Genomic DNA, 19415 nt, shown 5'->3' with positions numbered 1-19415 from the left:
CTCTGGGTTGGATCAGAACCAATAGTCAGAGACGGTCTTAACTGGTCTCTGGGTTGGATCAGAACCAATAGTCAAAAACAGTCTTAACTGGTCTCTGGGTTGTATCAGAACCAATAGTCAGAGACAGTCTTACCTGGTCTCTGGGTTGTATCCCAGGATGTAGAAAAAGGAGTCGATGCGAGCTTTGAACTCCCTGGCAGCAAAGATGTCGGAGAAATGGGCAATGTTACACTTCCCCCTGAAACACAAGACACAAAGGCAAAGAACATTTGTTTTACTGGTCAACACACAAGCACAGTAAACACACTATATATACACAAACGTGTATGTGGATACCCTGTCAAATTAGTCATTTGGCTATTTCAGTCACACCTGTTGCTGACAGGTGTATAAAAATCGAGCACACAACCATGCAATCTCCATAGACAAACATTGATAGTGGAATGGCTTTACTGAAGAGCTCAGTGACTCAACATGGCAACATCTGCTAGAGTTGTCCCTGTCACCTGGAGGGGCTGTGACTGTGAAGTGGAAACGTCCAGGAGCAACAATGGATCAGCCGCAAAGTGGTAGACCACACAAGCTCACAGAATGGGACCGGGGACTGAAGTGTGTAGCGCGTCTGTCCTCGGTTTGCAACACTCACTACCGAGTTCCAAACTGCCTCTGGAAACAACGTCAGCACAATAACTGTTCGCCAGGAGCGTCATGAAATGGGTTTTCATGATTAGAGCAGACGCGTACAAGCCTAATATCACCATGCTCAATGCCAAGCGTCGGCTGGAGTGGTGTAAAACTGGCCGCCATTGGACTCTGGAGCAGTAGAAATGCGTTCTCTGGAGTGATGAATCACGCTTCACCATCTGACAGTCCGAAGGACAAATCTGGGTTTGGTGGATGCCAGGAATGCATCATGTCAACTGTAAAGTTTGGTGTAGGAGAAATAATGGTCTGGGGCTGTTTTAGCCCAGGTCCTTTAGTTCCAGTGAGAGTAAATCTTAACGCTACAGCATATAATGACACACTAGATGATTTTGTGCTTCCAACTTTGTGGCAACAGTTTGGGGAAGGCCCTTTCCTGTTTCAGCATGACAATGTCCCCGTGCACAAAGCGAGGTCCATACATAAATGGTTTGTCGAGATCAGCGTGGAAGAACTTGACTGGCCTGCACAGAGCCCTGACCACAACCCCATGGAACACCTTTGAGATGACTTGGAACACTGACTGCGAGCCAGGCTGAATCCTCCAATATCAATGCCCAATGTTCCAACATCTAGTGGAAAGCCTTCCCAGAGGAGTGGAGGCTGTTATAGCAGCAATGTTCCAACATCTAGTGGAAAGCCTTCCCAGAAGAGTAGAGGCTGTTATAGCAGCAATGTTCCAACATCTAGTGGAAAGCCTTCCCAGAAGAGTGGAGGCTGTTATAGCAGCAATGTTCCAACATCTAGTGGAAAGCCTTCCCAGAAGAGTGGAGGATGTTATAGTAGCAATGTTCCAACATCTAGTGGAAAGCCTTCCCAGAAGAGTGGAGGCTGTTATAACAGCAATGTTCCAACATCTATAAAAATACTTTTGTCAGAGTAGTGGAGGCTGTTATGAGCACTGTAAACAACATCTTTTGAAAGTTCCCATGAAGTGTACATGAGCACTGTTATAGTGTACATTGGGGACATATAACATTTACATTACATTTAAGTCATTTAGCAGACGCTCTTATCCAGAGCGACTTACAAATTGGATAAACACATACTTTTGTCATGTAGTGTACATGAGCACTATAAACACATACTTTTGGTCATGTAGTGTACATGAGCACTATAAAGACATACTTTTGTCATGTAGTGTACATGAGCACTGTTTTTTTTAATATATTTTTTTATTTTACCTTTATTTAACTAGGCAAGTCAGTTAAGAACAAATTCTTATTTTCAATGATGGAAAAGGAACAGTGGAGTTAACTGGTCTAGGAACAGTGGGTTAACTGGTCTGGGAACAGTGGGTTAACTGCCTGTTCAGGGTTCAGAATGACAGATTTGTACCTTGTCAGCTCAGGGGTTTGAACTTGCAACCTTTCAGCTACTAGTCCAACACTCTAACCACTAGGCTACCCTGCCGCCCCAGTAATGAGGCTATATACAGGGGGTACCGGTACAGATTCAATGTACAGGCACACAGGTTATTGCTCCTGTTATTGTACAGGGGCACAGGTTATCCCAATGTGATTGGGGTAATATGCACATATAGGTAAAGTGACTATGCATCGATAATAAAAGAGTAGCAGCAGTGTAAACATTGGGGTGGGGGGCAATGCAAATAGTCCGGGTAGCCATTTGATTAGCAGTTCAGCAGTCTTACGGCTTGGAGGCAGAAGCTGTTAAGAAGCCTTTTGGACCTAGACTTGGCGCTCTGGAACCACTTGCCGTGCGGTAGCAGGGAAAACAGTCTATGACTAGGGTGGCTGGAGTCTTTGAACATTTTGGCTGGAGGGCCTTCCTCTGACACTGCCGAGGTTCTGGATGTCAGGAAGCTTGGCCCTAGTGATTTACTGAGTCATACGCACTACCCTCTGTAGTACCTTGCGGTTGGAGGCCGAGCAGTTGCCATACCAGGCGGTGATGCAACCAGTCAGGATGCTCTCGTGCAGATGTAGAACTTTTTGAAGATCTGAGGACCCATGCCAAATATTTTCAGTCTCCTGAGGGGGAATATGCTTTGTCGTGCCCTCTTCACAACTGCTTGGTGTGTTTGGAACTTGAAGCTCTCAACCTGCTCCACTGCAGCCCCGTCGATGAGAATGGGGGCGTGCTCGGCCATCCTTTTCCTGATTCCTGTCCAGAATCATCTCCTTTGTCTTGATCACGTTGAGGGAGAGGTTGTAAACCTGGCACCACACTGCCAGGTCTCTGACCTCCTCCCGATAAGCTGTCTCATCGTTGTTGGTGATCAAGCTTATGTCCTCGGAAAACTTAATGATGGTGTTGGAGTCGTGCTTGGCCATGCAGTCATGGGTGAACAGGGAGTACAGGAGGGAACTGAGCACGCACCCCTGAGGGGCCCCCGTTTTGAGGATCAGCATGGCAGATGTTACCTACCCTTACCACCTGGGGTCGGCCCATCAGGAAGTCGAGGATCCAGTTGCAGAGGTGTTTAGTCCCTTAGTGATGAGCTTTGAGGGCACATTGGTGTTGAATGCTGAGCTGTAGTCAATGAATAGCATTCTCACATAGGTGTTCCTAATGTCCAGGTTGGAAAGGGCAGTGTGGAGTACAAGTGAGATTGCATCATCTGTGGATCTGTTGGGGCGGTATGCAAATTGGAGTGGGTCTAGGGTTTCTGGGATAATGGTGTTGATGTGAGCCATGACAAGCCTTTCAAAGCATTTCATGGCTACAGAGGTGAGTGTTACGGGTAGGTAGTCATTTAGGCAGGTTACCTTGGTGTTCTTGAGCACAGGGACTATGGTGGTCTGCTTGAAACATATTGGTATTACAGACTAGGCCATGGACAGGTTGAAAATGTCAGTGAAGACACTTGCCAGTTGGTCAGCACCTGCTCGGAGTACACGTCCTGGTAATCCGTCTGGCCCTGCGGCCTTGTGAATGTTGACTACAGAGAGGGTGACCACATCAGCTGGTGCTCTCATGCATGCTTCAGTGTTGCTTGCCTCGAAGTGCCTTGTCTGGTAGGCTTGTGTCATTTGGCAGTTCGTGGCTGTGCTTCCATTTTTAGTCTGTAATAGTTTCCAAGCCCTGCCACATCCACCAAGCGTCGGAGCCGGTGTGGTATGATTCAATCTTAGTCCTGTATTGATGCTTTGCATGTTTGATGGTTCGTCGGCGGGCATAGCAGGATTTCTTATATGCGTCCGGTTTAGGGTCCCGCTCCTTGAAAGCGGCAGCTCTACCTTTAAGCTCTTTGCAGATGTTGCCTGTAATCCATGGCTTCTGGTTGGGGTATGTACGTACGGGTCACTGTGGTGACAACATCATCAATTGATATAGCCAGTGACTGATGTGGGTATTCCATTCTGTGCGAGCAAAACAGTCCTGTAGCTTAGCACCTGTGTCATCTGACCACTTCAGATTTGCGTCAGTTTCAATGCGGCCTTGGAACAGTGGTTTAACCTCTTGAAACTCTGGGGGCGCAATTTCATTTTTGGATGAAAAACGTTCCCGTTTTAAACTTTTTGTCTGCTTTAGTTTTTGCTTGTCTGTGGGAGGAATCAGGAAATGGATCGTTTTCCATTGTTCAGATTTGCCAAAACATTTTATTTTACTAGGCAATCATTGGAAGATTGACCATAAGAGCCTTGGAACATTTTCAGCTGCTGTTTTTTCCAACTGCAGGCTTGTTCAGAGGCAGAATGATTCCAAACAATTTTTTTCGGTCCTTGTCAGCTTTGACGGGTGACTTCGATCTTGCTTTCAGGAAAAACTGAACATTTGCTATGTAACTGAGAGTTACTAGTCCTTCAACGCTCTATGCAAAATGCAACTAGGCTACTCTTACACAAATGCTTGATTTGCTATGGTTCAAAAGCTGATCAATGGAGAGCAGGCATATTATTTTCATTTCATTTGCGATTTTCAGAAATCGGCTAGAGCTTTGATTAACTGCCTTCTGACTGTGTGTGGAGTAAAGGTGGTCTAGAGTTTTCCCCCCCTTCTGGTTGCACATTTAACATGCTGATAGAAATGAGGTAAAACTGATTTTAGTTTGCCTGCATTAAAGTCCCCGGCCACTAGGAGCGCCACTTCTGGATGAGCATTTGTTTGTTTGTTATGGCCTTATAGAGTTGGTTGCAGGCTTCGTGACAGCATTGGTTTGTGGTGGTCTATAGACAGCTATGGAAAATATAGATACACTTTCTTTGTAAATAGTGTGGTCTACAGCTTATCATGAGATACTCTACCTCAGGCGAGCAAAACCTAGAGACTTCCTTTATATTAGATTTCATGCACCAGCTGTTATTGACAAATAGACAAAGACCACTACCCCTTGTCTTACCGGTGGCAGCTGTCCTATCATGTTGATGCACCGAAAACCCAGCCAGCTGTATGTTATCCATGTTGTCGTTCAGCCACGACTCGGTGAAACATAAGCTATTACAGTTTTTAATGTCCTGTTGGTAGGACAGTCTTCATTGGAGCTCATCCATTTTGTTATCCAATGATTGCACGCTGGCTAATAGGACTGATGGTGGAGGTGGATTACCCACTCGCTGTCGGATCCTTACAAGGCACCCCGACCTAAGTCCCCAATATCTCTGTTTCTTCTTTATGCGAATGATGGGGATTTGGGCCTTGTCCTGTGTCTGAAGTAAGTCCAACTCAGACAGTTTCTTCGTCCAGTACGAGGTGAGTAATCGCTGTCCTGATATCCAGAAGCGCTTTCCGGTCATACGAGACGGTGGCAAAAACATTAGATACAAAATAAGTTACAAATAAATGTGAGAAAACACACACAATATCACAATTGGTTAGGAGCCCGTAATACGGCAGCCATCTCCTCTGGCGCCATTGTAGGATCGGCATAGCTTATATTTAATTATGGCAGCAGGTATCTAGTGAGTGTGTCAGTTGGTTGTGAGTGATGAGTTTGAGATCTAGAGTGTAATAAACTACATGGTTTCCTGAGTCGTCGTGGGAGGACCACACACCACATCATTTGCGTGTATTAGAATACTTGCGTTTCCACCTCCATTTCTCACATATTGGATTTTGCAGATCCCACCACTTCGAAAAGAAACAAATTAATCGGAACTTACACTACTGTCAGAATTTATACTATTGTACCAAACCTTCCTGTTTCCATCACAGCGGTCTTAAAAAAAAAAGCTTTTCTCATAAACTGTGGATGGAAACGTGGTTGAGGTTAAAGAAAGTGTGCTTTATCTTTTCTTTTTATCTTTTTTAGCTTGATCAATTTACCACATTTGGCGAACCGTTAAATTCAATAGAAGCTGTGCATGTCGCTGGATACATCACCTATTTAGCTCCCAAAAACACAGACATTCTTCTAACGTCATCCCTCCCTCCCTCCGTCATCCCTCCTCCCTCCGTCCTTCCGTCCTCCCTCCGTCATCCCTCTTCCCTCCCTCCTTCAGTCATCCCTCCCCCCTCCCTCCATCCGTCATCCCTCCCTCCTTCCGTCATCCCTCCCTCCCTCCGTCATCCCTCCCTCCGTCATCCCTCCATCCCTCCGTCCTCCCTCCCTCCCTCCCTCCATCCTTCATCCCTCCCTCCCTCTTCATCCCTCATCAGTCATCCCTCCATCCATCCCCCTCCCTCCATCATCCGTCATCCCTCCCTCCCTCCGTCATCCCTCCCTCCCTCCCTCCATCCTTCATCCCTCCCTCCCTCCATACTTCATCCCTCATCAGTCATCCCTCCATCCATCCGTCATCCCTCCCTCCATCATCCGTCATCCCTCCCTCCGCCGAGGGATGATGTGCATCAGACAGAGACAGCTGGACTGTGAAATGCAACCTGTGTTGCTCTGCTCTTCCAGATGTTACGACCCCAACAAGCCAGTAAACACACACAGTTTGACATCCAGCAGTGTGTCTGGCCCCATCACCTTGACAAACATCAGCGCGGTCTGCAGGCAGACAGGCGTCTCCAGCTGGGAAGGATGACTTCCTCACGAGATCAAAGGAATAAGGAGCTGTATGTCTGTCTGTCTATGTTTCCGTGTGTGTGTGTGTCTGTGTGTTTGTGGTTTATGTTTCCGTGTGTGTGTCTGTGTTTCTGTGTGTGTGTGTCTGTGTTTCACTCTCTTTGTGTGTGTCTGTGTTTCCGTGTGTGTGTGTCTGTATTTCCGTGTGTGTGTGTCTGTGTTTCCGTGTGTGTGTGTCTGTGTTTCCGTGTGTCTGTGTTTCCATGTGTGTGTGTCTGTGTTTCCGTGTGTGTGTGTCTGTGTTTCCGCGTGTGTGTGTGTGTCTGTGTCTCCGTTTCTGTGTTTCCGTGTCTGTGTTTCCGTGTCTGTGTTTCCGCGAGCGTGTGTGTGTCTGTATTTCCGTGTCTGTGTGTGTGTCTGTGTTTCCGCGCGTGTGTGTGTCTGTATTTCCGTGTCTGTGTTTCCGTGTCTGTGTCTATGTTTCCGTGTCTGTGTGTGTGTTTCCGTGTGTGTGTTTGTGGTCTATGTTTCTGTGTCTGTGGTCTATGTTTCAGTCTCTTTGTGTGTGTGTCTATGTGTGTGTGTGTGTATGTGTCTCCGCGTCTGTGTTTCCGCGCGTGTGTGTGTGTCTGTGTTTCCGTGTCTGTGTTTCCGTGTCTGTGTGTGTGTCTGTGTTTCCGCGTGTGTGTTTGTGTTTCCGCGTGTGTGTGTCTGTGTTTGTGTGTCTGTGTGTGTGTGTGTTGTTTCCGTGTCTGTGTGTGTGTGTGTGTGTGTTTCCGCGTCTGTGTGTGTGTTTCTGTGTGTGTCTGTGTTTCTGTGTGTGTGTGTGTGTGTCTGTGTTTCTGTGTGTGTGTGTGTGTGTCTGTGTTTCTGTGTGTGTGTCTGTGTTTCCGTGTGTGTTGAGCAACATTACAGCATCCTGCTGGAATTCCCTCTGCCTCCATTTATCTAAAGCTTCTATAATAAGTCAAATCAAAGACCTGCTGTGTGTGTGTGTCCAGGACAACTGGCTGCTAATTTAGCCTGAAATCACTGGGTTCTCCAAGACGTGTATATATATATATATATACACTCTCTCTCTATATATATATAGAGAGAGAGAGAGAGAGAGCAAAGAGAGAGAGAGAAGAGAGAGAGCAAAGAGAGAGAGCAAAGAGAGAGAAAAGAGAGAGAGAGCAAAGAGAGAGAGAGAGAGAGAGAGAGAGAGAGCGAGCTGCTACACTGTTTCACAGATGGTTTGCGTTAAAGGGCGTAGTGTGAGAGTGTGTGTGTGTGGAGCAGAGGGGGAGAGAATCACATGAGCATGGAGAAAGGGAAGACTATCTGGTTTCATATGGAGACAATCACCCTGCCTGTCCTCCTTTCCTTGGTATCGACAGTTAGAGCATAATGACTATCAGCTCAGTGTGACTGTGTGTTTGTACTACTGTTTTTCAAGTTAATTCGCCACTTGCAGTGAAACAGTACAGTGAAATTCCTAAATGAGAGCTCTTTCCTAATGCTGCAGTCATAATAGAGAATAAATGTAAAAAGTCTGTTCAATATGCAGGTCAGTACCTTGTTCAATATGCAGGTCAGTACCTTGTTCAATATACAGGTCAGTACCATGTTCAATATGCAGGTCAGTACCTTGTTCAATATGCAGGTCAGTACCTTGTTCAATATACAGGTCAGTACCATGTTCAATATACAGGTCAGGACCATGTTCAATATACAGGTCAGTACCATGTTCAATACACAGGTCAGTACCATGTTCAATATACAGGTCAGTACCATGTTCAATATACAGGTCAGTACCATGTTCAATATGCAGGTCAGTACCATGTTCAATATGCAGGTCAGTACCATGTTCAATATGCAGGTCAGTACCATGTTCAATATGCAGGTCAGTACCTTGTTCAATATGCAGGTCAGTACCATGTTCAATATACAGGTCAGTACCATGTTCAATATGCAGGTCAGTACCATGTTCAATATGCAGGTCAGTACCTTGTTCAATATGCAGGTCAGTACCTTGTTCAATATGCAGGTCAGTACCATGTTCAATATGCAGGTCAGTACCATGTTCAATACACAGGTCAGTACCTTGTTCAATATGCAGGTCAGTACCTTGTTCAATATGCAGGTCAGTACCATGTTCAATATGCAGGTCAGTACCTTGTTCAATATGCAGGTCAGTACCTTGTTCAATATGCAGGTCAGTACCATGTTCAATATACAGGTCAGTACCATGTTCAATATGCAGGTCAGTACCAGCTGTGGTGGTCATGAAATTTTGTTAGCCGGTGACAGTAAAACAAATCACTGTCAGTCTCACGGTAATTGACCATGAATTAACATAATCACGTTTAGCATCTCCGACCTTCCACACAGAGCCACACACTGACGCAGACCTTTGGAACATCTACATTTTAAAAAATTCTAATAAATCCATTTAATAATATAGCCAACACCTTCACAATAAATCCATGTAATATAGTCTTACACCTTCACAATAAATCCATTTAATAATATAGCCAACACCTTCACAATAAATCCATTTAATAATATAGCCAACACCTTCACAATAAATCCATGTAATAATATAGCCAACACCTTCACAATAAATCCATGTAATATAGTCTTATACCTTCACAATAAATCCATTATTTATTTTAGACAGGTCGAAAGAAACAGGATATGAAGATAATGTCATCTATTTCAGAAGAACAGAATATCATACTCTAGAGTTGTCTTTATTTTTTTTTTTTATTATTATTATTTTTTTACCTTTATTTTACTAGGCAAGTCAGTTAAGAACAAATTCTTATTTTCAATGACGGCCTAGGAACAGTGGGTTAACTGCCTGTTCAGGGGCAGAACGACAGATTTGTCAGCTCGGGGGTTTGAACTCGCAACCTACCGGTTACTAGTCCAACGCTCTAACCACTAGACTACACTGCCACCCCTATGTTAGGTCCTGATCTGGCTGGGCTACACGAGTTCATTTAGCAGGCAAGATTAGCATAGAATTCCGTGGCATTATTTTATAGTATGACGAATACAATTGAACCAAGCTGAATAAAATAGAAAGGATATTTTGTCAGAACTATTTGAGGGAGTGCGAACTATTTGAGGGAGTGCGAACTATTTGAGGGAGTGCGAACTATGAGGGAGTGCGAACTATGAGGGAGTGCGAACTATGAGGGAGTGCGAACATGTGGCTATTCTCTGTGGAGGTTAACAAAGAAACAGGCCCTCCTCAAATTTTCCATCTGCTGCATCCAATATAATGATGAGTTGAAGAAAGTCACATGAAAGGCATTCTGTGTGGTTCTTATGCAGGCTGTACCCTTCATCAGTCTAAACATATCCATCCCCCTTGTGTGGCCATGATGCCCCCTAAACATATCCATCCCCTTTGTGTGGCCATGACCCCCCTAAACATATCCATTCCTTTTGTGGCCGGTTGCACCATTGGGCTGAATATAATCATTATAATTCCCTTCTCCCCGCTGCGTGCCGAAGCACGTCTCACTCACAAGGCTCTCAGTCACACGATTGGGTATTTCTCGCAGGCTACAAGTGAAGACAGACACATCTGGGACCCCTACTGCGTACGTCCTTATCCAATTCCGAGACGCATATTGATATTGGAAGAACTGTCCACATTTACTTTTCGTCAGCCAACAAGATGAGTAGTCGGCCTAACGAACAGCAAAAGCACTAGCCTATGTCAATTTACTATCCCCCGTAGTATAAAAGTTGACTTTTTCCAATTCTGAGGAAGAAATAAATGTTCCTGACATAGTCCGGGACAGTTGTGGGATGCGATAGATCCTAAATTAATACAACCACAAGCATTAAAAAATAAACTAAGAAATGAGACTGATGCAACAGATGAGACTGTTTAGCTTAAAATGGTGATAAACTATTAGGCTATTTCTTCACATTGTAAGCAGAGCAATGCGCACATGGCAGTAGGCAATCAGCACAAATGTTCCATTAGCAGGAAAACACCATTATTCAAAATGACCACAAATGTTATTAATGCTTTTATTATAAAGTTGCATTTTTAATGGGGGAAAATTATCTTCCTCAAACGTGAAACTCACACACTGCTTATGTATGCCAGTAAACAGATTAATGTGCTTCATTTGAAGAAATGATATGGCCACTTTAGTTGTAATACAAACCTTATTAAAACATATAGGCCTATGGGCAAGGCAACATGAGGTGTGCAACTATGCTTTGAAAAGATCTCTTGTTTGGCTGTTTGGCTTAAGCTAGGAATCATTCACACGCGATCATTTATCAAGTGATAGACTAATATTGTCACCCATCAGACTATTCCTGATTATTTTAGTCTATATGAAGACCAGATTTAATGTGAATTAAATTAGTTTTGATGTAGAATGGACCATTATAATGCACCTGTATCTAAACAGGGGCAGCGGGAAAAATACATGTCATCTGTGCACTTAAATAGTGAATGGAGGACGCTGTTACCCTGGTTTATGTTCATGGCAGCCAGGCAGGATTATACCCCTGTTGTAAAGAAAAACAGTGTGCTTAATATTAGGAAAGTTGAGGAATAAATACAGTTGGCCTACCCTATAGGAAGCTGATGGGATCCTCCTCTTTTTAACAGAGGCCATCACTCTGTTTTCGCAAACAATTGCATAGCCTATAGAAATGTTGCGTAACATGAGCTCCTGGGCTCTCATGACATTTGCATTGATGGTCAGGGTGACTAGAGGGACAACAGATTGCCGAGTACCAGGCAGTTAAAAAGTTTGGTAGGCCACTAATGACCATCAGAAGCATCAGAGCTTGGAGAAGCCTAATTGCCGTGACTAAACGGTCACATGGAATTTTGACAGTCATCATGACCACCAGTGTGGCGGTAATACGTTCACCGTAACAGCACTAGTATCAGTACCTTATTCAACGTGTAGGGGTACTAGAGTGGTTGCATATACAGTCCTGGCCAAAAGTTTTGAGAATGACACAAAGTTTGCAGCTTCAGTGTCTTTAGATATTTTTGTCAGATGTTACTATGGATACTGAAGTATAATTACAAGCATTTCATAAGTGTCAAAGGCTTTAATTGACAATGACATGAAGTTGATGCAAAGAGTCAATATTTGCAGTAGTAACATTTTTTTTTGCAAGACCTCTGCAATCCGCCCTGGCATGCTGTCAATGAACTTCTTATCCACATCCTGACTGATGTCAGCCCATTTCTGCAAAATCAATGCTTGGAGTTTGTCCGAATTTGTTTGTCCACCTGCCTCTTGAGGATTGACCACAAGTTCTCAATGGGATTAAGGTCTGGGGAGGTTCCTGGCCATGGACCCAAAACATTGATGTTTGTTCCCCCAGCCACTTTGTTATCACTTTTGCCTTATGGCAAGGATCATGCTGGAAAAGGCATTGTTTGTCACCAAACTGTTCCTGGAGGGTTGGGAGAAGTTGCTCTCAGAGGATGTGTTGGTACCATTCTTTATTCATGGCTGTGTTCTTAGGCAAAATTGTGAGTGAGCCCACTCCCTTGGCTGAGAAGCAACCCCACACATGAATGGTCTCAGGATGCTTTACTGTTGGCATGACACAGGACTGATGGTAACGCTCACCTTGTCTTCTCCGGACAAGCTTTTTTCCAGATGCCCAAAACAATCGGAAAGGGGATTCATCAGAGAAAATGACTTTACCCCAGTCCTCAGCAGTCCAATCCCTGTACCTTTTGCAGAATATCAGTCTGTCCCTGATGTTTTTCCTGAAGAGAAGTGGCTTCTTTGCTGCCCTTGACACCAGGCCATCCTCCAAAAGTCTTTGCCTCACTGTGCGTGCAGATGCACTCACACCTGCCTGCTGCCGTTCCTGAGCAAGCTCTGTACTGGTGGTGCCCCGATCCTGCAGCTGAATCAACTTTAGGAGACGGTTCTGGCACTTGCTGGACTTTCTTGGGTGCCCTGAAGCCTTCTTCACAACAATTGAACCACTCTCCTTGAAGTTCTTGATGATCCGATAAAATGGTTAATTTAGGTGCAATCTTACTGGCAGCAAGATCCTTGCCTGTGAAGCCCTTTTTGTGCAAAGCAATGATGACGGCACGTGTTTCCTTGCAGGTAACTATGGTTGACAGAGGAAGAACAATGATTCCAAGCACCACCCTTCTTTTGAAGCTTTCAGTCTGTTATTCAAACTCAATCAGCATGACAGAGTGATCTCAAATTGCCATCATACAAACTGAGGCAGCAGACTTGGTGAAAATTAATATTTGTGTCATTCTCAAAACTTTTGGCCATGACTGTACAGGTCAGAACCAGTACCTTATTCAATGTGCAGGGATACTGGAGTGGTAGTATATACAGGTCAGTACCTTATTCAATATGCAGGGATACTGGAGTGGTAGTATATACAGGTCAGTACCTTATTCAATGTGCAGGGGTACTGGAGTGGTAGTATATACAGGTCAGTACCTTATTCAATGTGCAGGGGTACTGGAGTGGTAGTATATACAGGTCAGTACCTTATTCAATGTGCAGGGGTACTGGAGTGGTTGTATATACAGGTCAGAACCTTATTCAATGTGCAGGGGTACTGGAGTGGTAGTATATACAGGTCAGTACCTTATTCAATGTGCAGGGGTACTGGAGTGGTTGTATATACAGTCATACCTTATTCAATGTGCAGGGGTACTGGAGTGGTACCATATACAGGTCAGTACCTTATTCAATGTGCAGGGGTACTGGAGTGGTAGTATATACAGGTCAGTACCTTATTCAATTCAACTGGAGTGGTAGTATATACAGGTCAGTACCTTATTCAATGTGCAGGGGTACTGGAGTGGTAGTAAATACAGGTCAGTGTCATACTGGAGTGGTAGTATATACAGGTCAGTACCTTATTCAATGTGCAGGGATACTGGAGTGGTAGTATATACAGGTCAGTACCTTATTCAATGTGCAGGGGTACTGGAGTGGTAGTATATACAGGTCAGTACCTTATTCAATATGCAGGGATACTGGAGTGGTAGTATATACAGGTCAGTACCTTATTCAATGTGCAGGGGTACTGGAGTGGTTATATATACAGGCCAGTGTCAGTACCTTATTCAATGTGCAGGGGTACTGGAGTGGTTATATATACAGGTCAGTACCTTATTCAATGTGCAGGGGTACTGGAGTGGTAGTATATACAGGTCAGTACCTTATTCAATATGCAGGGATACTGGAGTGGTAGTAAATACAGGTCAGTGTCAGTACCTTATTCAATGTGCAGGGATACTGGAGTGGTAGTAAATACAGGTCAGTGTCAGTACCTTATTTAATGTGCAGGGGTACTGGAGTGGTAGTATATACAGGTCAGTACCTTATTCAATGTGCAGGGGTACTGGAGTGGTAGTATATACAGGTCAGTACCTTATTCAATATGCAGGGATACTGGAGTGGTAGTATATACAGGTCAGTACCTTATTCAATGTGCAGGGGCACTGGAGTGGTAGTATATACAGGTCAGTACCTTATTCAATGTGCAGGGGTACTGGAGTGGTAGTATATACAGGTCAGTACCTTATTCAATGTGCAGGGGTACTGGAGTGGTAGTATATACAGGTCAGTACCTTATTCAATGTGCAGGGGTACTGGAGTGGTAGTATATACAGGTCAGTACCTTATTCAATGTGCAGGGATACTGGAGTGGCTATCAGTACCTTATTCAATGTGCAGGGGTACTGGAGTGGTAGTATATACAGGTCAGTACCTTATTCAATGTGCAGGGGTACTGGAGTGGTTGTATATACAGGTCAGTACCTTATTCAATGTGCAGGGATACTGGAGTGGTAGTATATACAGGTCAGTACCTTATTCAATGTGCCGGGGTACTGGAGTGGTAGTATATACAGGTCAGTGTCAGTACCTTATTCAATGTGCAGGGGTACTGGAGTGGTACATAAGTCACAGGGCTGAAATGTGACTGGTAGCAGGAATATATAAATACTTATGGTAATATACAAATAGGTCATATATACAGTGCCTTCATAAAGTATTCATACCCCTTCACTTAACCACATTATGTTGTGTTAAAGCCTTCATTAAAAAAAAGAAAATTCCCCAAGAACACAGTGGTCTCCATTAGGAAATGGGGAAAAAATATGGAACTACCCAGACTCTGCCTAGAGCTGACCGTCCAACCCAACTGAACAACCGGGCAAGAAGGAACTTGGTCAGCAAGACAGCCCAATGACCACTGACAGAACTAGAGTACCTTGGCTGAGATAGGAGAATCTGACAGAAGGACAACAGTCTCTACAGCACTTCACCAATCTGGGATTTATGGGGGACTGGCCAGACAGAAGCCGCCCCTGAGAAAAAGGCACGACAGCACGCCTGGAGTTTGCCAAAAAAAAGGCACGCAAAAGACAGAATCACAAGGCAAAGGATTCTGTGGTCTGATGAGAAACAAAAATGTAACTCTTTGGCCTGAATGTAGAGCGTTATGTCTGGAGAAAACCAGGCACAGCAATGAATAATCAATGGACATCAGCGTAATGAGTAAAACATCTAATCAATAATCATTCTAGCAGCAGCGTAGGTTGTGTCTGAGTGGGTAGAGACCTGCGGATGGGCATAGAGTCAGTATGGATAGTATGTGGGAGAGGGAGGGCAGTAGTTAGCCATTTAACAGTCTTATGGCCAGGGGATAGAAGCTGTTTAGAAGTCTGTTTGTCTGAGCCTTGATACACCTGTACTGCCTGTCTCGGGTGGCTGGATTCTATGGTATTTGTTTTGGGCCTTTCTTAAGACATTGCCTGGCATGGATGTCCTGGATGGCAGACAATTTTACCCCAGTGATGGATAGGGCCGTCCGCACCACCCTTTGTAAGGACTTCCAGTCCTGGGCGGTACAGTTGCCCATACCAGACGTTGATACAACCCCTCAAGATGCTTTCAATGGTGCAGCTGTAAAAGATCCTGAGGTCTGAGGGGTCATGCCAAATCATATCAGCCTCCTGAGGGAGAATAGGCGTTAGCGTTGCCTGATTCACAACCGTTCTGGTGTGAGAAGACCATGTAAAGTCCTCAGTGATTAGGAACTAGAAGCTCTTGACCTTTTCCACTGCGGCCCGTCGATGTAGATGGGGATGTGAAACACCCCCCCCCCTCACGTTTCCTGTAGTCCACGATCAGCTCCTTGGTCTTGCTGAGGTTGAGGGAGAGGTTGTTGTCCTGGCAACACTGCCAGCTCTCTGAACTACCGTCCCTGTAGGCCGTCTCATCGGAGTTGGTGATTAGGCTCACCACCGTCGTGTCGTCAGCAAACTTGATGGAGTTGGAGTCATTCATTTGGCCACACAGTCATGGTTGAACAGGGAATACAGAAGGGGACTAAGTACACACCCCTGAGGGGCCCCAGTGTTAAGGATCAGCGTGGCAGACGTGTTGTTGCCTACTCTTACCACCTGGGGTCGAACCATCAGGAAGTCCAGGATCCAGTTGCAGAGTGAGGTGTTTAGTCTCAGGGTCCTGAGCTTGGTGACAAGCTTTGTGGGCACTATGGTGTTGAACGCTGAGCTGTAGTCAATGAATAGAATTCTCAAAAAGTTATTCCTCTTGTCAAGGTGGGACAGGGCAGTGTGGAGTGCATTTGAGATGGCATCGTCTGTAAATCTGTTGGGGCGGTATGCAAATTGGAGTGGGTCTAGGGTGTCTGGGATGGATGTGATACATAACCGGCCTTTCAAAACACTTCATAATTACAGATGTTAGTGCTACAATGCGGCAGTCATTGTGGCAGCCAGCCTTCGAGTTCTTGGGAAGGTGAATGATGGTGGTCAGCTTGAGACATGTGGGGATCACAGACTGGGACAGTGAGAGGTTGAAAACCACTGTTAAGATGCCTGCCAGCTGGTCTGGCCCTGTGGCCTTGCGATTATTGACCAGATTAAAAGCCCTGTGTCGGCCTCAGAGTGAGAACACCCAGTCCTCTGGGACAGTGGTTGGCCCTTGTGCAAGGCTCAGTGTTATTTTTATTGAAGTGTGTAATGCCACATGTGTCACAGCCAGTGTGACAGAATTCCACTTCATCCTTCTGCCTGTTTGATGGCTTTGCGGAGTTTGTAAGGGGACTTCTTGTGCGTGTTTGTGTCCTCGTCCGTAGCCTCAGGGCACCTCTGTCCTTCAGTTTAGCTCCAACCTCAGTGTTAATCCAGGGCTTTTGATTGGGGAAGCAGCAAACTTTCTCTGTGGGGACAACGCCAGCAATGCATTTCCCGATTAAGCCCAAGACGGAGGTGGTTAGCTCGTCGATGCTATCGGCGGAAACACGAAACATCTTCCAGTCAACGCTAGCAAAGCAGTCCTGCAACATAGCCTCTGATTCCGAGGATAATCTCTCTACAGAGGGCGTCAAGTGTTCTTTCTGTTTGTAAACAGGAAGCAGGAGTATAGAGGCATGATCTGATTTGCTGAAGGGGGGACAAGGGAGGGCTTGTATGCGGGTTGAGTAACAGTGGTTTAGGACTTTATTGGCCCTAGTGGAGCAGGTTAATAAAAGTTGGGCACCATATGTCTTAGTTACATGGAATTAAGAAAACCAGCCTTCAGGTGCATAGTTTCCTGCTTGTTTATAGCCTTGTACAATTTGTTAAGTGCCTGTTTGTTTATAGCCTTGTACAATTTGTTAATTGCCATCTTGTTTATAGCCTTGTACAATTTGTTAAGTGCCATCTTGTTTATGGCCTTGTACAATTTGTTAAGTGCCAGCTTGTTTATAGCCTTGTACAATTTGTTAAGTGCCTGTTTGTTTATAGCCTTGTACAATTTGTTAAGTGCCATCTTGTGTATAGCCTTGTACAATTTGTTAAGTGCCATCTTGTTTATAGCCTTGTACAATTTGTTAAGTGCCATCTTGTTTATAGCCTTGTACAATTTGTTAAGTGCCATATTGTTTATAGCCTTGTACAATTTGTTAAGTGCCATCTTGTTTATAGCCTTGTACAATTTGTTAAGTGCCATCTTGTTTATAGCCTTGTACAATTTGTTAAGTGCCTGTTTGTTTATAGCCTTGTACAATTTGTTAAGTGCCTGTTTGTTTATAGCCTTGTACAATTTGTTAAGTGCCAGCTTGTTTATAGCCTTGTACAATTTGTTAAGTGCCTGTTTGTTTATAGCCTTGTACAATTTGTTAAGTGCCATCTTGTTTATAGCCTTGTACAATTTGCTAAGTGCCTGTTTGTTTATAGCCTTGTACAATTTGTTAAATGCCATCTTGTTTATAGCCTTGTACAATTTGTTAAGTGCCTTGTACAATTTGTTAAGTGCCTTGTACAATTTGTTAAGTGCCTTGTACAATTTGTTAAGTGCCTTGTACAATTTGTTAAGTTCTGTACTTCCTGTTGCAAGCAGACAGGTTTTCTTTAATACTTGTCTGGTCTAGATAAATATAATATAATATATAAACCTCAGTCTTTCAAGGCTGTAGTTTTACTGTCCAAGAGAAACTTTTCTGTTGGTATACAAGCGTTGCAAAAACATTGTCAGCAACTGATCTTCAACTTAAACCCAATGAGTCCCACCGAGACGCTGGTCGCATTTTGGACATTAAACCCCTTTAAAAGATTGTGTGTTTGAGCTAGACTTCGGTGTTGTATCATTGGATTGGTCTATTTCATTCTGCATCGGTTGGTCTGTGTGAGCGGTATTTGTGAGATAAGGGCGGATCCTAAGGGGGCCCGGGGGCCCGGTCTTTTTCCAAAAATGTCTGTAGGGTTTGAATGGTTTGAGTTACAAACTATGAAAAGCTAAGACTCTGTCGAACACGCGCCGTTTAGCTCTGTGACCTCACAAAGCTACACAACAGTCGTTAGAAGATAATAGGAAATCCCAGGTCAAAGTGTCTATAATGGGGTGGCAAGGTAGCCTAGTGGTTAGAGTGTAGAGGCGGCAGGGTAGCCTAGTGGTTAGAGTGTAGAGGCGGCAGGGTGGCCTAGTGGTTATAGTGTAGAGGTGGCAGGGTAGCCTAGTGGTTAGAGTGTAGAGGCGGCAGGGTCGCCTAGTGGTTAGAGTGTAGAGGCGGCAGGGTAGCCTAGTGGTTAGAGTGTAGAGGCGGCAGGGTGGCCTAGTGGTTATAGTGTAGAGGTGGCAGGGTAGCCTAGTGGTTAGAGTGTAGAGGCGGCAGGGTCGCCTAGTGGTTAGAGTGTAGAATACGGCAGGGTAGCCTAGTGGTTAGAGTGTAGAGGCGGCAGGGTAGCCTAGTGGTTAGAGTGTAGAGGCGGCAGGGTAGCCTAGTGGTTAGAGTGTAGAGGCGCAGGGTCGCCTAGTGGTTAGAGTGTAGGGACGGCAGGGAAGCGTAGTGGTTAGAGTGTAGAGGCGGCAGGGTAGCCTAGTGGTTAGAGCGTTGGACTATTAACCGAAAGGTTGCAAGTTCATATCCCCTAGCTGACAAGGTACAAATCTGTCGTTCTGCCCCTGAACAGGCTGTTAACCCACTGTTCCTAGGTCATCATTGAAAACAAGAATTTGTTCTTAACTGACTTGCCTAGTTAAATAAAGGTTAAATAATACTGTAAGGGGTTCTTCTACATAGATCATAGTAAATCCCAGGACATAATGTCTATAATACTGTAAGGGGTTCTTCTACATAAATCATAGTAAATCCCAGGACATAATGTCTATAATACTGTAAGGGGTTCTTCTACATAGAAGATCATAGTAAATCCCAGGACATAGTGTCCATAATACTGTAAGGGGTTCTTCTACATAAATCCCAGAAGACCATAGTAAATCCCAGGACATAGTGTCTATAATACTGT

General features: G+C 44.6%; 1 protein-coding gene across 3 annotated transcripts in view; it reads right to left on the bottom strand.

Annotated features, from left to right (window-relative positions):
- LOC135503896 (arginine-glutamic acid dipeptide repeats protein-like) overlaps window positions 1-19415 on the bottom strand; it is a 263662-nt gene continuing 244247 nt past the window's right edge. For all 3 annotated transcript variants that reach the window (XM_064922081.1, XM_064922079.1, XM_064922082.1), the window contains exon 6: window positions 1-238. In XM_064922081.1, the coding sequence (XP_064778153.1) occupies window positions 130-238 (109 nt within the window). In that variant the 3' untranslated portion in view covers window positions 1-129. The remainder of the gene's footprint in view (window positions 239-19415) is intronic.

The sequence above is a fragment of the Oncorhynchus masou genome, chromosome 18 (genome assembly GCF_036934945.1).
Source record: "Oncorhynchus masou masou isolate Uvic2021 chromosome 18, UVic_Omas_1.1, whole genome shotgun sequence".
NCBI lineage: Eukaryota > Metazoa > Chordata > Actinopteri > Salmoniformes > Salmonidae > Oncorhynchus > Oncorhynchus masou.
This window is presented reverse-complemented; position numbering and strand designations above follow the sequence as displayed.